Below are 16199 nucleotides of genomic sequence, written 5' to 3' on the forward strand. Positions count from 1 at the left end.
CCAGCGCCCCCCCAGAAGGTGGCGCCCTAGGCGACCGCCTATATGGCCTATGCCTTAAGCCCAGCCCATGGACCTCTGTTGACCTCTTTTGAATTGCTAAAAGAGAAATTAAACAGTTTAAATAAGGACGGCTGCATGTGAGCCGACACCCAGGAGAAGCCGGTGTGTTTTTGTCAGCACATTGAGGTATTTACTGTGATACTATTGTCCCTCTGTGTCACCTCAAATAGGCAAAGCAAGCAAGAGCAAGAGAACTGTTTTACTTAAATGTATTATGTGTTTGTTGAGTATTTGGCATCAGACAGAGTGCATGGTTTACAGCTTCTCACTGTGATTGTAACAGTCGAAGAACAAATAATAGAAACAAATGATGATCTCGTGCTCTTATTGGAAATAAGAAAACAATCTGACAAGAACAATGTAACACATGCTAAGGCCTAACAGAGAGATTTGAATCAAATCTTTCCATGCATGTTCACTAAAAGGCTAAATAATATGTCCTTTAAATAAATACAAAGCAAAAACTATCTCTGGTAACAGCCTGCTCTATGAAGCTAAGAGAAAATAAGGGCTCTGATTTTGCAAAGCTTGTGCACCTGTGTTATGTGTTATCATAGCCAAGGTGCAAAATGACTGACAGGTCAATGTAGCCAATCAGATTTTTGATTTATTCAATTATGGTGATCAATGTAAAAAGAAAAAGGAATACCGACAAACAGTCTCTAGTTTTGAAGAAAAGCCTTTATTTCCTATTTCAAGAACATGCTTTAGCATGGTAGAAGTAGGTAATTAGATATCCATACATGCAGAGCCACAGAGTGATAGAAAGGGTTCGTCCATCTACTGTTCTGTGACAGTGGTCTGTCCGGGGTTCAAGTGGAGGAAGGGGTTCAGGGAGAGTTTTTTTTTTAATTTCAGGCAGGCAGAAGGAAGGCTTAGTGCTGGATCCTACGAATGGACTGCACCTGGTTGGTGTGAGCCTGGGTGCTGTACTCGTTGTAGTTTCTGTACTCGCCTTGGTGTCTGTCTCTCTCCAGGATGTACTGGTAGCCACGGTAACCAGGGAACTGGTAGGCAACCCAGCTGCAGAGAGAAAGAGAGAGAGAGAGAGAGAGAGAGAGGGATGGGCGGGGTGTGAGTCAAGGTCATATTTAAACAAACATTTCAACAGTTGACAAATGACAATTTCTACCATGTGTTATGGGTGGTGATGGGACACTAATAAACCGAGAGGAAGATGCATAACTTACGCTCCCGAGTTGACTTTGATGGAGGGCACCTCCTTGCTGCACCAGCCCATGGCCTGTAGGGAGGGGTAGTCATCGCACATCTCAAACTTACGGCCCTGGAAGTCCTCACACTCGTACATGGTCACCTTGCTGTCACTGTGGTTCTGCAGAGAAAGAAAGGTAAGCCAGTTAAAGCAGTTGACAGAGGCTGGCTAGTAAAATGAGGAAAAAAAAGGAAGGGTGTGGTAACTTACAGCGCACTTGATGGGTCTGAAGGAAAGCATGTGCTCGGTTCTGTAGCTGCTGTTTCCACTCCAGGCCTCGTAGCGAGGGTAGTCGCCCTTCTCCAGGATAAACTGCTGTCCCTGGAACTCTGGGTACTCATAACCAACCCAACTAGACAGTGGAAAGATGAGAGACAAGGGGGAAATGTTGAGGTTAATTGAGCAGATAATATGTAAAATATCTTGCAAAGAAATAAGAAATTTTCAATAACGAGCCACTAAATGCAAAATAGCCTTAGTGCAACAACACAGAAACGGTCCTTTTGGGTAAACAATAGAGTCCAACGCCCACAGAATGGCCTGGAGTGAAAACAACATGCAGCTTCTTTTGTCGCTGGGAGCACAAAGCAAACATTAAATACTGCTGCTGCTGCTGCTGCTGCACCCAGGGCTTTTTATCTGATCGCCAGTCAGTCAGTCAGCCATTCTGGCTCACGGCCGGCAGCTGCGCACTGCCAACTCATATCACAACAGGGATACACATGGATGCATGCACACACACATGCAAAACGATACATGCCAAGTAGCAATGCAATAACACCGCAGGCTTTAATTTATGTTTTTTGTTATTCTGCCTTTTTCTACTTGTTGAGTAGAGTCAGTGTTTGAGTCGTGTGGGCTTTAATCAGACTTTTTCAAGCAGATAAAATTAGAATTGCATAGATAAGTAAATAATGTGGCTTTGTTAGAAGAGAAAATTATATTTTTTAAGCACAACATACTGTGAAATTAAACTCACTCTCAATATTACTTGACTACTATGCATGCAGTTTTACAATTTTAACCAGATTCTAGTAAATCATTGACTCAAATCTACCCTTATCATTAAGATATTAAAACTAAAATATGAACAAACATTGTAAAATGAATCTCATATTGAAGGAGAAACCGGAATGGGCAAAACACTGATCAGGAAATCCAGAGGAGGCCAAGAGGTGAAAGGGAAGTGATTTCTATGATATGGAACATTCAGAATTAGATAGATGAAGACAGCTGACTTACGGTCCGTTCTCAACCTTGATGGAGCGGATCTTGTTGAAGCCCCTCTCCATGATGTTCTGGCACTCCAGCATGAACTCACAGCGCTTGCCCTGGAAGTTCTCCTCTTCCCAGACTGTGATCTTGAACTGGCCCATCTGCTCCATCTGTTGAGTGTTCATGGTTGCTTCTTCTCCCTTTGGGGTTGCTCTCTGACGAACGTAGAAAAACAGTTAATAGATGGGAGGTCAAATCAAACTCACAACTGCATGTCCCGAGCTGGTATTGTTTTAACAACACTGAGGAAAGTGAATGAGTAACAAATGTGCCGTCATCCTGATTAAAACAGGTACAGGAAATCAGACTTTTAGTCCAGTAAACTGATGCTGGCATTTATCTAAACTCACAACTACAATCTTTGTATTTTAGCTTGATGAAAAGTAGCTGATCACAAGGTTGAAAGAAAGCTGCAGCAGTGCCTTTTCTATTTAGAGTATGTTATTGCACCTTTACTCAGGAGAGAAATATCTCCCAAAGGTGTCACAAGAAGTGAAAAATACCACTCATTCATCATTTTTTCCAATTTCTCCACAGAACAGATTTCTCTCTGTTTCCATTAGAGAGATTCAATCCACCACATACATGTCTCCTGCCTGTAAATTATACTCTGTACAAGCAAAAACCACAACAGCAAACCACATATCATCTACATAGATAGCTTAAAAGCGGTCTCCAGTACAATATTTTACTTGCGGAATCAATCATTTCTAACAGCAGTTGCTAAACATAAAAAAATAGCACATTACTGGCTTGACTAAAAGTGTGTGTATGATGTTTACACAAGCACACCAGTAAGGCATCATCTTGCCGGCTTTCCCTCTTAAAAGGACTGCTGAAATATTAACCATTTTACCCCTAAAAGCAGCACAATGAAGTGGCTTCCATGATTTTACTTCTTAGCAAATTCAAAGTTGCATCCATAGCTGTCTATCTATGAATATTGGGCAGCATCTTAGTGGCTCCACCCCAGTACACATAGCTGTCCCCTGATTGCAGTATATAGCTGAGGCTGAGGCAGTGTGTTGGAATACTTACAGACAGTACTGAGGTGGGACAGATCCAGTTTAATCAATGTCGGGGGTGAGACCCTCACCAGTGTTTTTATAGGGCCGGGCCCCCTGGACCTGCGCCACTCCATTTGCCCAGCAGCCTTGCAAACTCAGCAGCTGAGCGTGCCAGCTGAAAGGGGAGCATTAGCCTGGTGCTTTGTGGAGGCTCCAGAGCACCATTGTCCTCAGAGCCCCAAACTAACCTAGTCATCAATATGGCAGCCACGGTCAGAGGCAAAACTGACCCAAGGCTATACAATGGCAACGCACTGACACAACACTTTGATTGGTGTGGGAGGATAATAGACACATTCTGGGAGCTGATCCCCCCCTCACTGTCTCTCTCTCTCTCTCTCTCTTTTCTCCACCTCCCTGCTGAAGGTAAACTGGATCCTAAACTAGAGGTAAGAAAAGGCCCAAGGCATCCCACATGGAGAGGTGCTAATTTCATCTGGAGGACATCCTCATCTTCCTCTTTTCCAGTGGTTGATCTGGGAAGAGTCTACTGCATGAACTAAAGCTATAGTAGTACTTTCTGAGCAGCACGGATGGGCAACCTGGTCTATACTACTGTGCATACCCACATTTAAGGCTTTGAAACATGTAGTTTTGGCTATATAGAAATGAGGAGCATCATAACCCAAATATACAGCGTGCTACACCGGTGGTTTCCTACACGGCGTCTGGGCCTCCTCCTTAGGGGGGTGACATAGATTACAGGAGGAGTGCCAGATTTTGTCTCCTCTGAGGTTGTAAAATTAAATTTGCTAATATTTGTATAACTAAAATCATAATAACACACTTACTGGATAATTTGTATAAAAGTCGGTATATAGAACTATTTAAAAAGTTTTTGCTACCTATTAGCAAAAGCTAATGAAATATTGCGCTTCAATCTATAATTGTTGGCGTTTAGCCTTTCAAAAGCAACATTTTCACTGCAGTTAAAAACCTATTGGCTCTCCTGCTTGCCCCACACAACCTGTATTAACAGGACGGTCTAGCAGTATTATAACAACACCAGACATTACATTTACTCAACCACAATAACAAAAAAACTATTCTGGCTCTAACACTATAACAACAAATCAATTCAATCGTTTCACTTGGCGAATAAATCAATATGTCATCACTTTATTTATGTTGACGAAACCGATGATGAGTTCTATTCATTAAAAAAAAAGTTGATTTAATATAAAAGACTAACTCATTTAATAAATTGAATCACTTTATTTTAGTAAGGTGGGCTTCAAGGAAAATAGGTTGGTGAACCACTGTGCTACACAATGTCATAGGATGCATTTATCTAACAGTATATGCTCCAAAGAAACACATTGACGTGCACTGTAGCTTGCCTACATGGTTATACATTGTAAAACATACATTTTATTTCATTATAAGAAATAGGAAATAATAGTTTATCAGGGAGATTTAAATGTTAAGGGCTGAGTGACAAATTGCATTTAGGCTTAAAGAGGACATATCTAATATTGGAAAACAGCACAGGAAGAGTCTGAGTGTTTTTGTTTTTTAAATCTTAATTCCAATTTCAAAAGTCCAATGGCTTTTTTTAACCACATAAATTACAGGTATATTATAGATTTTTCTGAGCGAATCATATCTGACTATATTTATTCTCCTGTATTTCAAATAGTTACATCCTTCAAAGCTTCAGAGGATACGAGTAACATTAATAAGTTAGATATTGTATAGTGTTAGTCACTATATTTATAGATTTAAATTGGGAGTGATAGGTTAAAATACTGTGTTTTGAGATTTTAGTGTCAATTTCTACCATTTGCTCATTTGATTATGGATTACCTTCATTGTTATATTTCCACAAACAGCTACAGAGAAAGATCACACTGGCACTTTTAATAACATCACGAATGAAAACCATCTCACAGTCATGTATTATATTTTTCTTTTGGGTCCTTATTACAGTAATTTACTGTCTTTAATATTATTTATTTCTCTTTGTGTGAAGCCAAATCCCTGCTAATACAATACATATTTTCATCCCAAGAATATAATATCTATAATATATATATAAATTGAACCAGGAAACAAACACATTTAAACATGTGATCATTTGGTGTGCAATGACAGACTGTATCTCCACTGGTAAACCATTAGTTCTGAACCACATTTACAGTCTAAAAATCAAGCGTTCCTTGTCAGAGTAAACACACATTTGTTATATTCTCATACTGTTATTTTGTCTTTTGTAATTTATGAACACACCAGTGTTAAAACAGTACAATACACTAGAATTTTAGAGATGCTTTTTCCTTCATCATTGGTGACATCTAGTGGCTAAGAAGTGTATTACATTCAGGTTGACAGAATTGTAACACTGGGCTTAAAAATAATGGTTAATTGTATTGTCGTAGTGCAAGCATTAAAGTAATATAGCAGTAAAATACTAAGACATTTGCTGATTTTGTGTGTCACTGCCGTGTGTGTGTGTGTGTGTGTGCGTGTGTGTGTGTGAGCTGTTTCCTTGTATGAACAGCTTTCTCATTGTCGTCTGTTAACCCATTCATTGTTCTTGTCTCTACATGTGTGTATCTCTTTGTGAGTGTGTGTGTCAGTAGAGGCCTGCCCCCAGAGCAGGTGATGAGCAGGTGAAAGGACAAGCTTATATAGACACAGATGTTGTGTGTGTGTGTGTGTGTGTGTGTGTGCGTGTGTGTGTGTGACATGCACCCACTCACAAAGTCACACACTTACACGTGTTTTTATGTTAGTAGACAAACTAAGTAGTAGCACACACACAAAGGTCTCTCATCCTTCTTCACCAGGTGTGATAAGGTGGATCAGCTGTAGATCCTTACGCTCATGTACACACACACACACACACACACACACACACACACAGCTCATTTCCCTGTTAAATACAGCTGGGGGGATTTGCATGTGTCAGTGTCAGAGTAGTCCAGTACAGAGCCAGTACTGTTCTACTTTGAATCCTTATCTTGCCATATAAAAAACCCATTCTTTCACTCTCATTGGTCACATGGAACATCTACTGGTCACTTGTTTCATATCATTGAGGAAGCAGGTACAGGGTCACAAGTTGAAGAAAACATGTGTGTGCATATATTTTATCATGGGGCAGACTTGTGATCGTCGTTTACTTTTTTCTTTATGTTCGCAGAAGGTCAAAGGTCATCTATACATTTGACTCAATTATGAAACAAAATGGGTGTTAGCTTTCTAATGGTTTACCAAGCAGCCATGCACTGGGATCTCTTATCTGATTGCACTGCGTGGTCGTGTAACAGTCACAGAACATGGGATCATTTTACATTACCAGGTGCACATAACAGTATGGTGCAAACACGGTTTTATCATTCTTTTGTCCTTAAATTCAAAGGTAATAATAAATCATTATTATCAATCGCTGATCCTTGGGAAGTTCTGGTGTGCAGACTTCTGAGTATTATGTGCTTTGTCGCGCTATTTTTTCCATCATTTTCCACTATCTACACTCAAATGACGGCATCATCTCATTAACTATCATAATCATTCAACTTCTGAATTTTTTTATTTATTTATCCAACCCATATAGTGCATGCACATTTGAATGGACGCTCACACACTTTCACATTTAATTTAATTAATTTAATTTATTCTTTTATTTTTGCTGTACTATAGAAGCTACATTTGTGTGAACAGCTTTTCATTGTCTTTTTACTCAAATTAACATTGAAAATATAGATATTTATAAAAAGCTTTTTGCCACTTGTACATTATAATATAATAACATGTAATATTTATTGTACTTGTATAGACTGGTTGCAGGGCAGGAAGTACGTTAACGCTGCTGAAAGAGATTTTGTTTTCTGGGTTAATGTGAGTCCCAACTATTTGAATAGTCAGTGAATGCACCTGCACACACACACACACACACACACACACACACACGGCTGTTTGTATATGTGCACGCTGACACACACACACACACACCCACACAGTGACATACAGATTGCACTGAATAAATGCCCTCCTTCAGGTGGAAGGTTACCGTGGAGACTAAACCAGGTGAGGATGATGCGAGCAGGACATCTGCTCCTACCGCCTCCACTCGTCCTCGCTGATCTCTGCGCGGACACCCAAGCAGCTGCACTTACCTGCAGGGAAAACAGAGAGAAATGCTGTGTAGATTATAATATATTCTGTGCTAGTGTCCAAGAGTTAACACTGTTGAGGTAAACGGGCTCATAGAAAGACAATCAGTATTGAATTGTGAACACACACACACACTAGAGTTGGCAGAGTTAGACAAAACAGGAATCTTTGCCATTCACATTTGTTCTATTCATTTCCTTTTTCTAAAATAAAAGCAGCTCATTACCATGGTTATTATTTTTCATTGAAATACGTTTTTGTTTCTAATATAGGATATCTCACAGCTTATTGAAATCTATACTTCATCTCATCAGGAAGTCAGAGAGCAAAAAGTAAGGACTAGCCAACCAGGAGAGAGAACAGGCCTTGGGCATTTGCATGACTCTTCATTATCGGTAACTGTCAGAGGAAACAGCACACAGCCTACAGGCAGCGCGCGCACACACACACACACACACACACACACACACACACACACACACATGCACACCCTCTGGTAAGCACTCTCTTTACCATTCACAGATAGCAGCAAACAGTTTGACAAGCAGCACAAATGTAATCATGTCGCTGCTGTGCAGATACAAACAGGGGTCTTAATGGTGCTGATACAGTAACAGAGGTCAAAGGGTCACAGCCGGGGCAGCAGGACTCCTGAAATAAGAGAAGGCGAGCTTTGGGGTTTCCTGGTAGTCAAGTCAATTGTTTTTTATTTGTATTAGAGGGCTTTTATACATACAACACCCTCTGTCATTTATACCCTTGATTTAGCTATTCAAAACTCTTTAGGAAGACACCTCAGGGAGAGCAACAGTCTTACATACAATACATATAGCAGTAGAATTATAATATGTATAATCACAATGACAATATTAATTAAATAGTAAATTGCTTAAAACATCATATTCTTTGTAATTCCTCTTTTCCAAACTCGATCTTATATGTTAATATCATTTGTGTGTATGCTTTCTCTGTTTCCATTTAGCTGACCAAACAAGAAATTAATATAGGTAATTTAATATAAAACTCACCCCCAAATAACCCCAAAAAAGGATAGTATGGAATGGATAACTATTAAAATGTATTTATATTGCATGTCTTTGCATCATCTGGCCCACATGGGTCTTTGTTTGTCTTAAAGAAAAAGGACTTTATCACCAATGTAAGTAAGCAATGCTGCAAAATCTCATGCTGCTATGAAAACTCACACCAAGAAGGGTTCATTGTCAGGCCTATTTTAAAGATGACTACATAGCATTCAATGTAATATTTCCCACCTGTCCCATACTGTTTTGAATTGTGATTTTTTTTTTTTTTTAATCAACATCCACTGAATATATACAGTACATTCAGACCCTTTCATTTTTTACAGAAAAAAAACAGCAGCTGTCTAAACTGCCACGTTGAATCCTAAACAAATGAGCTGCTTGCTAATAGAGCTCCTGGAGCTGGTAGGAAGGGTGCAGCAGCAGCAACAACAGCAGCAGCAGCAGAAGGACCAGTTGGGACAGTCAGTTTAAACTGGGCAAGGTAACCAGGATACTGAGGAGTGTGAGCTTTCCCTTCCTCTGGCTTTAAACAAATATTGACTAGAGCTTAAAGCAGAGGCAAATAGGCTTTCAGGTAGAGAACGACATGTTGAGCGGGCTTTCTAATAATGTCTCTTCTTGTAAGGTGATGATGTTTTTTGAGATAATAAAGAGTGAAAGAGATCTACTAAGGAAAATGTTATGGTAATAATCTTCAAAAGGGACCAAAGCTTTTAAAGATATGTAACTTCAGCTTGAGCGTACATGGCAGGCATGCTGTACTGTGGAACAAAGACATCCAAATGGAACAAAGGCACTACTCAAATTTACTTTTTATTGTATGACATAATTTGTTTGACTTTCAATGAAAGCGATTATTGATGATTTATAATTTTCAAGCACAAAGAATTGGTCAGGGATTGTAATCTGTGTGTGTGTAATAATAATGTTTTGGCACTGCATGTTACTCTGGATGTCATTGTTATTTTTCTACTATTGTAAATGAAGAGGGCGCAGCTTCAGCTTTGCTTTTTAATGAATTTATCAGTTTGAACTGGGAATGTAAAATGTCTGTTTACTCTTTAGTAACGTAGCTGAAACTCCAACTTCCTCAATTTATTGTCTGAGATATCCCAAACAGTTTGCTCCCATTGTCCGAGAGCTGGATAAAAGGAAAACACCAGTGTTCATTTACACAATAATGCAGTGAGAGGAAGAAGTATTCTTAAATATAAGGAACAATAAATGTAATGAATGGTAAAAGTGTGATGGCTGAATGCTGCATCCAAATGGCAGATGGCCCATATCAGATGTCTAGTGTGTGTGTGTGTGTGGTTAATGTTTAGTTAATGATTAACATAACCTCCCATTAAGCCCATCTCTCTGCTCCCTGGCGCTCGCCTGCAGCCTCGCTTCATGACGTAGGAGATGGACTGTAATGAATAGGCCCCCAGTGGAAAATACATGCTGTCAACATGAGTGTGCCAACGGGAAAATGATTATCAGAAAAGCAGCACAGGGAGATACGGAGATTATCATCCCTATTGCTGCAAATGTCAACCTGATATCAAGCAGGGGCAGTGAGTTCAAACAGGCACACACTGCTGGGCTGAAGAATAAACGGGGAAATGACCATCACTGTCAAATACAGCTTTATCAGTAGTGATGCTGTCTCATTAAGCAGAATTGTTACTGACCTGAACAGACAGGTGTGTCTGTTAACAGCCAGCAGCTTTTACATGAACATATGGGAGACTGGGATTCATAATCTTTTATCTTTTCAGTAAAAACAAGAAAACACATGTTGGATTTGAACTGGAACTGGAACTTTTTTTTATCTACGAACTTCCTGCCTTGATAACCTGAATCATTCAACCCAATTCACCTGCTTGCTGCCCTTTCTGCACTTTTCTTTGCTCGACACAGACACCTATTCAACACAGAAATGTATTTAAATATCTACTCACATGAGTCAGGAAATTACTTTTCCATTTTTTTTTTTTTTTTCACTTCACCTTTTGGATAAATGATTGTGACTCCAGTAGTCAGGCAACATGTTGTCCGAGGCTGACATGGCTCTCTTTAGAGCGTTGCCTGCAGCCAGCTGTATGCAAATTAGGCAATCTATTCAGTTGAATAAGCTACACCTGGTGCTTCAGTTACTGGAACTATGCTGTTTATCAGGTCGTCTTTAGATGGACCTGACTTGATGTGTGTTCTTAGAGATGTCCTCAACATTTTTGAAGATTTTAAAGACTTTCATTACTGTAGTTTGGCCCAGTATGGCAGAGATATCTGGCTTTACCCATCTGGCGCCTTAAAACAAACTTTAAAACCAACACTCCATTATTTGTCTGAACTGAGGCTTGACAGTGTTAACAACAGTGATGCAACAGTGATGCTGTGTCTTTTCCAGTTGCCAACCCGTACCTGCATAACGCGAGCCGAACGAACAAAACTTCATCTTCAGGTATTGTACGTGTGGCTCAACGTGAAGCAAATACGGACATGAAAAAGTCACAAAAAAGGATTCACAGTGTGATGATGATCCAGATGATCCAGATGATCCAGATGATCCAACGTAACAGCTTGCTTCTTTGTTGTCAGAGGGTCACCTTTGGAAGAAGAGTTGGAGAGGTTAGAACAGCGGGCACATGAACAACCTTGTGAGAACTGAAGGAAATAAGAGATGAATGAAGCCTACCTTTAGAAGAAGCAATGAAGGCCAAAATGTGTAAGCTTGGTCAGCTTTGGCTCACCTTTTACATGCACTGAATGTGTGCTGTGTGTGACAGGTATACACCTTTTATACCTCTACATGCTCTCTCCTTCTCTCTCTCTCTCTCTCTCTCTCTCTCTCTCTCTCTCTCTCTCTCTCTCTCTCTCTCTCTCTCTCTCTCTCTCTCCACCCCTCATGGATGAAAAACTGAGAGGATCCTCAGGGCGAGCATAGACACCTGTCGCATGGTGCTGTTGCTCTGATCCAATATTGACATAAAGGGGGAGGGGTGTGTGTGTGTGTGTGTGTGTGTGTGTGTGTGTGTGACACACACAAAATGCATTATTCTTACCAACGCTTTCCCTCCATCCAAAGCATCCTCCCTCCTCCTTTTTTCTCCCTCCTCCTCCTCCTCCTCTTCTGTGCCAGGCAACGTGTCTGACCTTTGTGCCTGCGTCCATCTGTAAAAAGGTGCATTGTAAGGTCGCTACCTGCCGACTCACGTTGTTCAGGGCATCATTTCCATATCATATGCCTTGCAAATGACTTTCTGCTGCTGATGGCTGGCTCACCTCACCCGACAACTTTGGGGAAACGAGCTCGCTGTGGAATCTCACAGGTGCTGTGGGAGGAAAATGCTTGGTGTTCAAACTGCCACTGAAGGGAAAATCCACCTTGAGACATGGAGCCAAAGGCATGCATACTTCCCCAGACAGGAAATCAGACGATCGAGACTTGAATTAATGACGCTCAGGTGACAGTTTTTGGAGTCTTGGTCCAATGACATCAGTGCTCGACTCTTTTTTTGAATAAAAAAATGTATAAAAAGCTCAATAATTAGCCAACTGACAACAGAACCTGTTCCACCTAACATGAACAATGACAGCAAGCCAATTAGAGATCTTGTTACTGTTCTGTGGGTCGGACCTCTTTGCTTACTAGTTTAGCTTACTGCATGTCTTTAAATTAAAGGGACAGTCCTCCAATTTGACATATAAAACTCTCATATTAACTCTTTATTGGTCATGGTTAGTGCTGCTCAGCTTGTAAAAACAGTTGTAGGCTATTGTGTCTTTAGTTGCTCTGGAGGAGCTTTGTCAAGTCTGGAAAAGTACCCTGATGATGTCATCAGGGTACTTATCTTTAGTTAGGCTTGAGACTGATGTTAAAAATGGAAGCCATGGAGTTTGAAAGATGAGAGCATTTAAAAGGCAGAGGAGGTGTAATAAGTGATCCAATCAAGTTGCATTATGGGAATTGTAGGATCTAAGTTTAACTAATGCTAAGGACTAAAAGTCTGGATATTTCCGCTGACTGCTGCTTCAGTTTTGATCATTCTTATTTTAACCTATCTCTAACAAGTCCTCCTTAGCTTTATGCAGGCACAATACAGAGATGATAAGGGATAGCTTAAAAAGAAAATAAATGAAATGTGAGATAGAATATGAAAAGACAGTCAACACAATAAGAAATACATTTAAAAGTTTATTTAAGGAAGAGTATACATAAAATGACTTAATTTTGTCATGAAAATTACTACTTGATATACAATTTTGCACACATTTGCCATATTGCACGATACATACTGTAAAATAAGGTCAACAAAATATCCCTTATAATATTGTTATATAAATTCAACCACATAGTGATCAAAACAAATTCACATCAACGGTATTCGTGTATTTATTTGATTAGAAGCGATTACTTCAAACTGAAATTCTGCTCTGGCCCACTGTCAAGTCAAATCAAGATATTTTCATTCATAATTTACTGCTCAGTAGACTTATCTCTGATGTTAAGTTAGTATAATTTAATGGAGCCTTGTATGGAGTTATACAAGTCAACAAACCGAGCTTCAATTTACACTGAGGGTAATAAATGATACAGGGAAAACTACCAGCTAAAATTAGTCTAAAATGAGGACAAAATCTCCAATGTGGTTTATTTCATGGTACCTTGATTGTTGGTACATTATTCACAGCCCCATCAGTATACAGTATACAATTTGATTACATTCTCATTTTGAAATACTGTATATAAACTGTACTAAATCACATAGCAGTGGAGATAATCCAGTGTAATCCAGATTTTACAGTATGGTCAAAATACTACTACTACTACTATAATAATACATTTACATGTAACATTTAAATATATATTGCATTTTTAGATTATAACACTTGATTGTAAATTGATCAGTATGGGAAGCATGTCCAAATTGAGAATGAAAAACTATTTACAAAAGGTAGAATAACAGATATCCAATGGTATCTCACGTCTTCCACCTCGAGGATGTGGAAGTTTAAAACACAAATAACCCAGCAGAATAGTATTATTACATATATGTACATACATTATGTACCATAGGGGAGCAATATTAAACGTGAAAAAAAGTAGTTTTTCAACACAGGATTTATTGAAGTATTCACATTACAAAAAAGACATTGAATTTCTTCTTTAAGTCATAATGGCAAAGTACATGGAGGGAAATAGCTAAACAAGGTTAGATTAGAATTTAAATGTCGTAGTGTCCTTAAGCAAGACACTAAACCCCAAGTTGATCCCCGGACGCTTTACAGCAGCTGCTCCTAAAATACTTGGGATGGGTTAAATGCGGAGGTCAAATTTCATGTATGTACCTATATGTATATGACGAATGTAATAAAGGTTTAAGAATACATCAGGAATACTATTAAGTAATTCCACTGCATGTAGGCCTACTGTAGTACTAACAGCACAACTGTCATGGCTCCAGGACAAACCGACTACAAAAAATCTGTTTACTTTTAGAGGGAGGTGTCAGAAACTGAAGGCAATTTTCTCTTTGTCTTAACAAACCTGACGAAGGAGAACAACTGATCATGTCACATTATAACTGAATTTATATGTCTTTAGGAAAATGATTGACTCACCTCAGTATTTGTTATTTTGAGTTAAGCAATGTGGACGGAAGACATTGGACTTAAGACAGATGTGACATCTAACCCGGCTGCATTTAGTATTCCCTTTAAATTATTAAAACCATCTGAGGGGCGACACACTGATCATCCGAACTAATAATAAAACAACTGCAGCTGTTGAGAAAAGGTTGAAAAATAAATATCAAGCAGGCCGAACACTCAAACGGTCCACAGTTTTTGTCGCATTCTCTTTCGGGCGTTAAAATCAATCAGGCAAATCAAAAGCAAACATTTTGTAGTTGACCTATGAAATTCATTACATAAAGTGTTCCCTTTAAAAGAAACATAGTCAAGTCAGTCACATCAACACACCGACTCTGCATGGTTTGACCTGGACAGGAGGTATTCACTATCATAAAGGAATTTGTTGATTTGTGAAAATCAAGTTGTGCAGTTTATAGGAGGGAATCAGAAGCAGCTTATTAATAGGACAGAATCAGTGTCTGGTTCCCTACACCTGCCAGGTACCTCCTGCAAATGTCTACGTATGTTTCTATGTATACAACTATGGTGTTCTTTGAAGATGTAAAAGAGAAAACACTTAAAAGGTCCTTATTAGAGTTGTAGGTTAAATTTGAAATTAGACGTAACGATGCTGATGCCAGTCCTGAGCTCCTATTGGCCGCTCTGGCCCAGTCTCTTTGTGTAAGCCTCCCAGCCTGCCTTTCTGTACAACTCAGCAGCTTTCAGCCTATCGGAGGCCTCCAGGATACCCCGACCGACGATGATGACATCAGAGCCTTTGTTATAGAGGACTTCCTCTCGGGTGGTGTACTGCTGGCCCAACCCATCACCTGGAAGAGAGGAGGAAGAGGGAGGGATGGGTGAGGAGGGGAGACAGAGGAAGAGGGAGGTTGTTGAGGAGTATTGTAAGCAGGCCCAGAAACCATTTTTTGTACTAGAGCTCCTCCTTGTGTCAAAGAGGAGCCACAACACATCATCAACTTTGCTCTAATCATTGTCAAAGTATGACACATGTTACCAACACACTGAATGAAGACACCTTTTTTCCATCCAGGTGTCAGGTACATGTATTGCTCTGTAACACAGTAAAAGGACAGTCATGGATGAACGTCGACTTTCTTGTATGCTGCTATCCTGACTGTGTTACTCTTGTACTGGGCTGACTTCCTGCTACAGAAGAATAACAGCACCAGTCGCTGACATACTAAAGCCAATACCTCCACCTACTGGCAAACACAGAATATGGTCTTAAAACTACTTGACACTAAAGCAGGTGAGTTTACTGTCTTTTAAGTGACACCAAGCGTTTTAAAAATAATAATAATGGTAATAATAATAAAAAATAAAAAATAATAATAATAATAATAATAAATAATAATAATAATAATAATACGGAGCAAATATGTTTTAAAAAGGTTATTTTTATAAAACGGTCGCTATATCGTGACAGTAGTACATGAAACAGGTAACCTGAAAAAAATCATGTGCCTCTGTGTCCTCTGGTGTCCCCCGGTGCTCCTAACGGCATCTGCAAGATTTCACATACCGGAGGAAAACAAGCAGTAAGAGCTGATCTGAGGTCTGCTGTCCAGCTGCCGTCTATGAGAGCCGGCTGTCAATCATTCACGAACTCCGACCAAACGGTCAAACTAGACAGCGCTGATCAAATATGAATCAATATTATATTACATTAATGCCTCTTTCTTGCCTCAAATGTTTTCAGAATCATCTTGTAGTGCACAGTTTAGTTGTAAAATTAGAAAGTTTGTGACGCGTTACCATTGTGAAATCTGGTGA

General features: G+C 39.5%; 1 protein-coding gene across 1 annotated transcript; it reads right to left on the reverse strand.

Annotated features, from left to right (window-relative positions):
• Nucleotides 1–721: 721 nt before the first annotated feature.
• Nucleotides 722–3696, reverse strand: LOC141781712 (beta-crystallin A2-like). Its single transcript, XM_074657488.1, has 5 exons — nucleotides 3587–3696; nucleotides 2516–2703; nucleotides 1484–1625; nucleotides 1251–1393; nucleotides 722–1083 (listed from the first exon to the last, which is right to left on the reverse strand). The coding sequence occupies exons 2-5, from the start codon at nucleotides 2671–2673 to the stop codon at nucleotides 936–938; spliced, it is 591 nt and encodes a 196-aa protein (XP_074513589.1). The 5' UTR covers nucleotides 2674–2703; nucleotides 3587–3696; the 3' UTR covers nucleotides 722–935.
• Nucleotides 3697–16199: the final 12503 nt, after the last annotated feature.

This window comes from Sebastes fasciatus, chromosome 14 (genome assembly GCF_043250625.1).
Source record: "Sebastes fasciatus isolate fSebFas1 chromosome 14, fSebFas1.pri, whole genome shotgun sequence".
NCBI classification, from domain to species: Eukaryota; Metazoa; Chordata; class Actinopteri; order Perciformes; family Sebastidae; genus Sebastes; species Sebastes fasciatus.

What these genes read in the sequence shown, in the direction of transcription:
- LOC141781712 (XM_074657488.1), bottom strand. Translation starts at nt 2,673, where the DNA reads ATGAACACTCAACAGATGGAGCAGATGGGCCAGTTCAAGATCACAGTC. An exon ending in TCAGACCCATCAAGTGCGCT is followed by an intron (nt 1,394 to 1,483) that starts GTAAGTTACCAC and finishes CTTTCTCTGCAG; the next exon opens with AACCACAGTGACAGCAAGGT. An exon ending in ATCAAAGTCAACTCGGGAGC is followed by an intron (nt 1,084 to 1,250) that starts GTAAGTTATGCA and finishes TTCTCTCTGCAG; the next exon opens with CTGGGTTGCCTACCAGTTCC.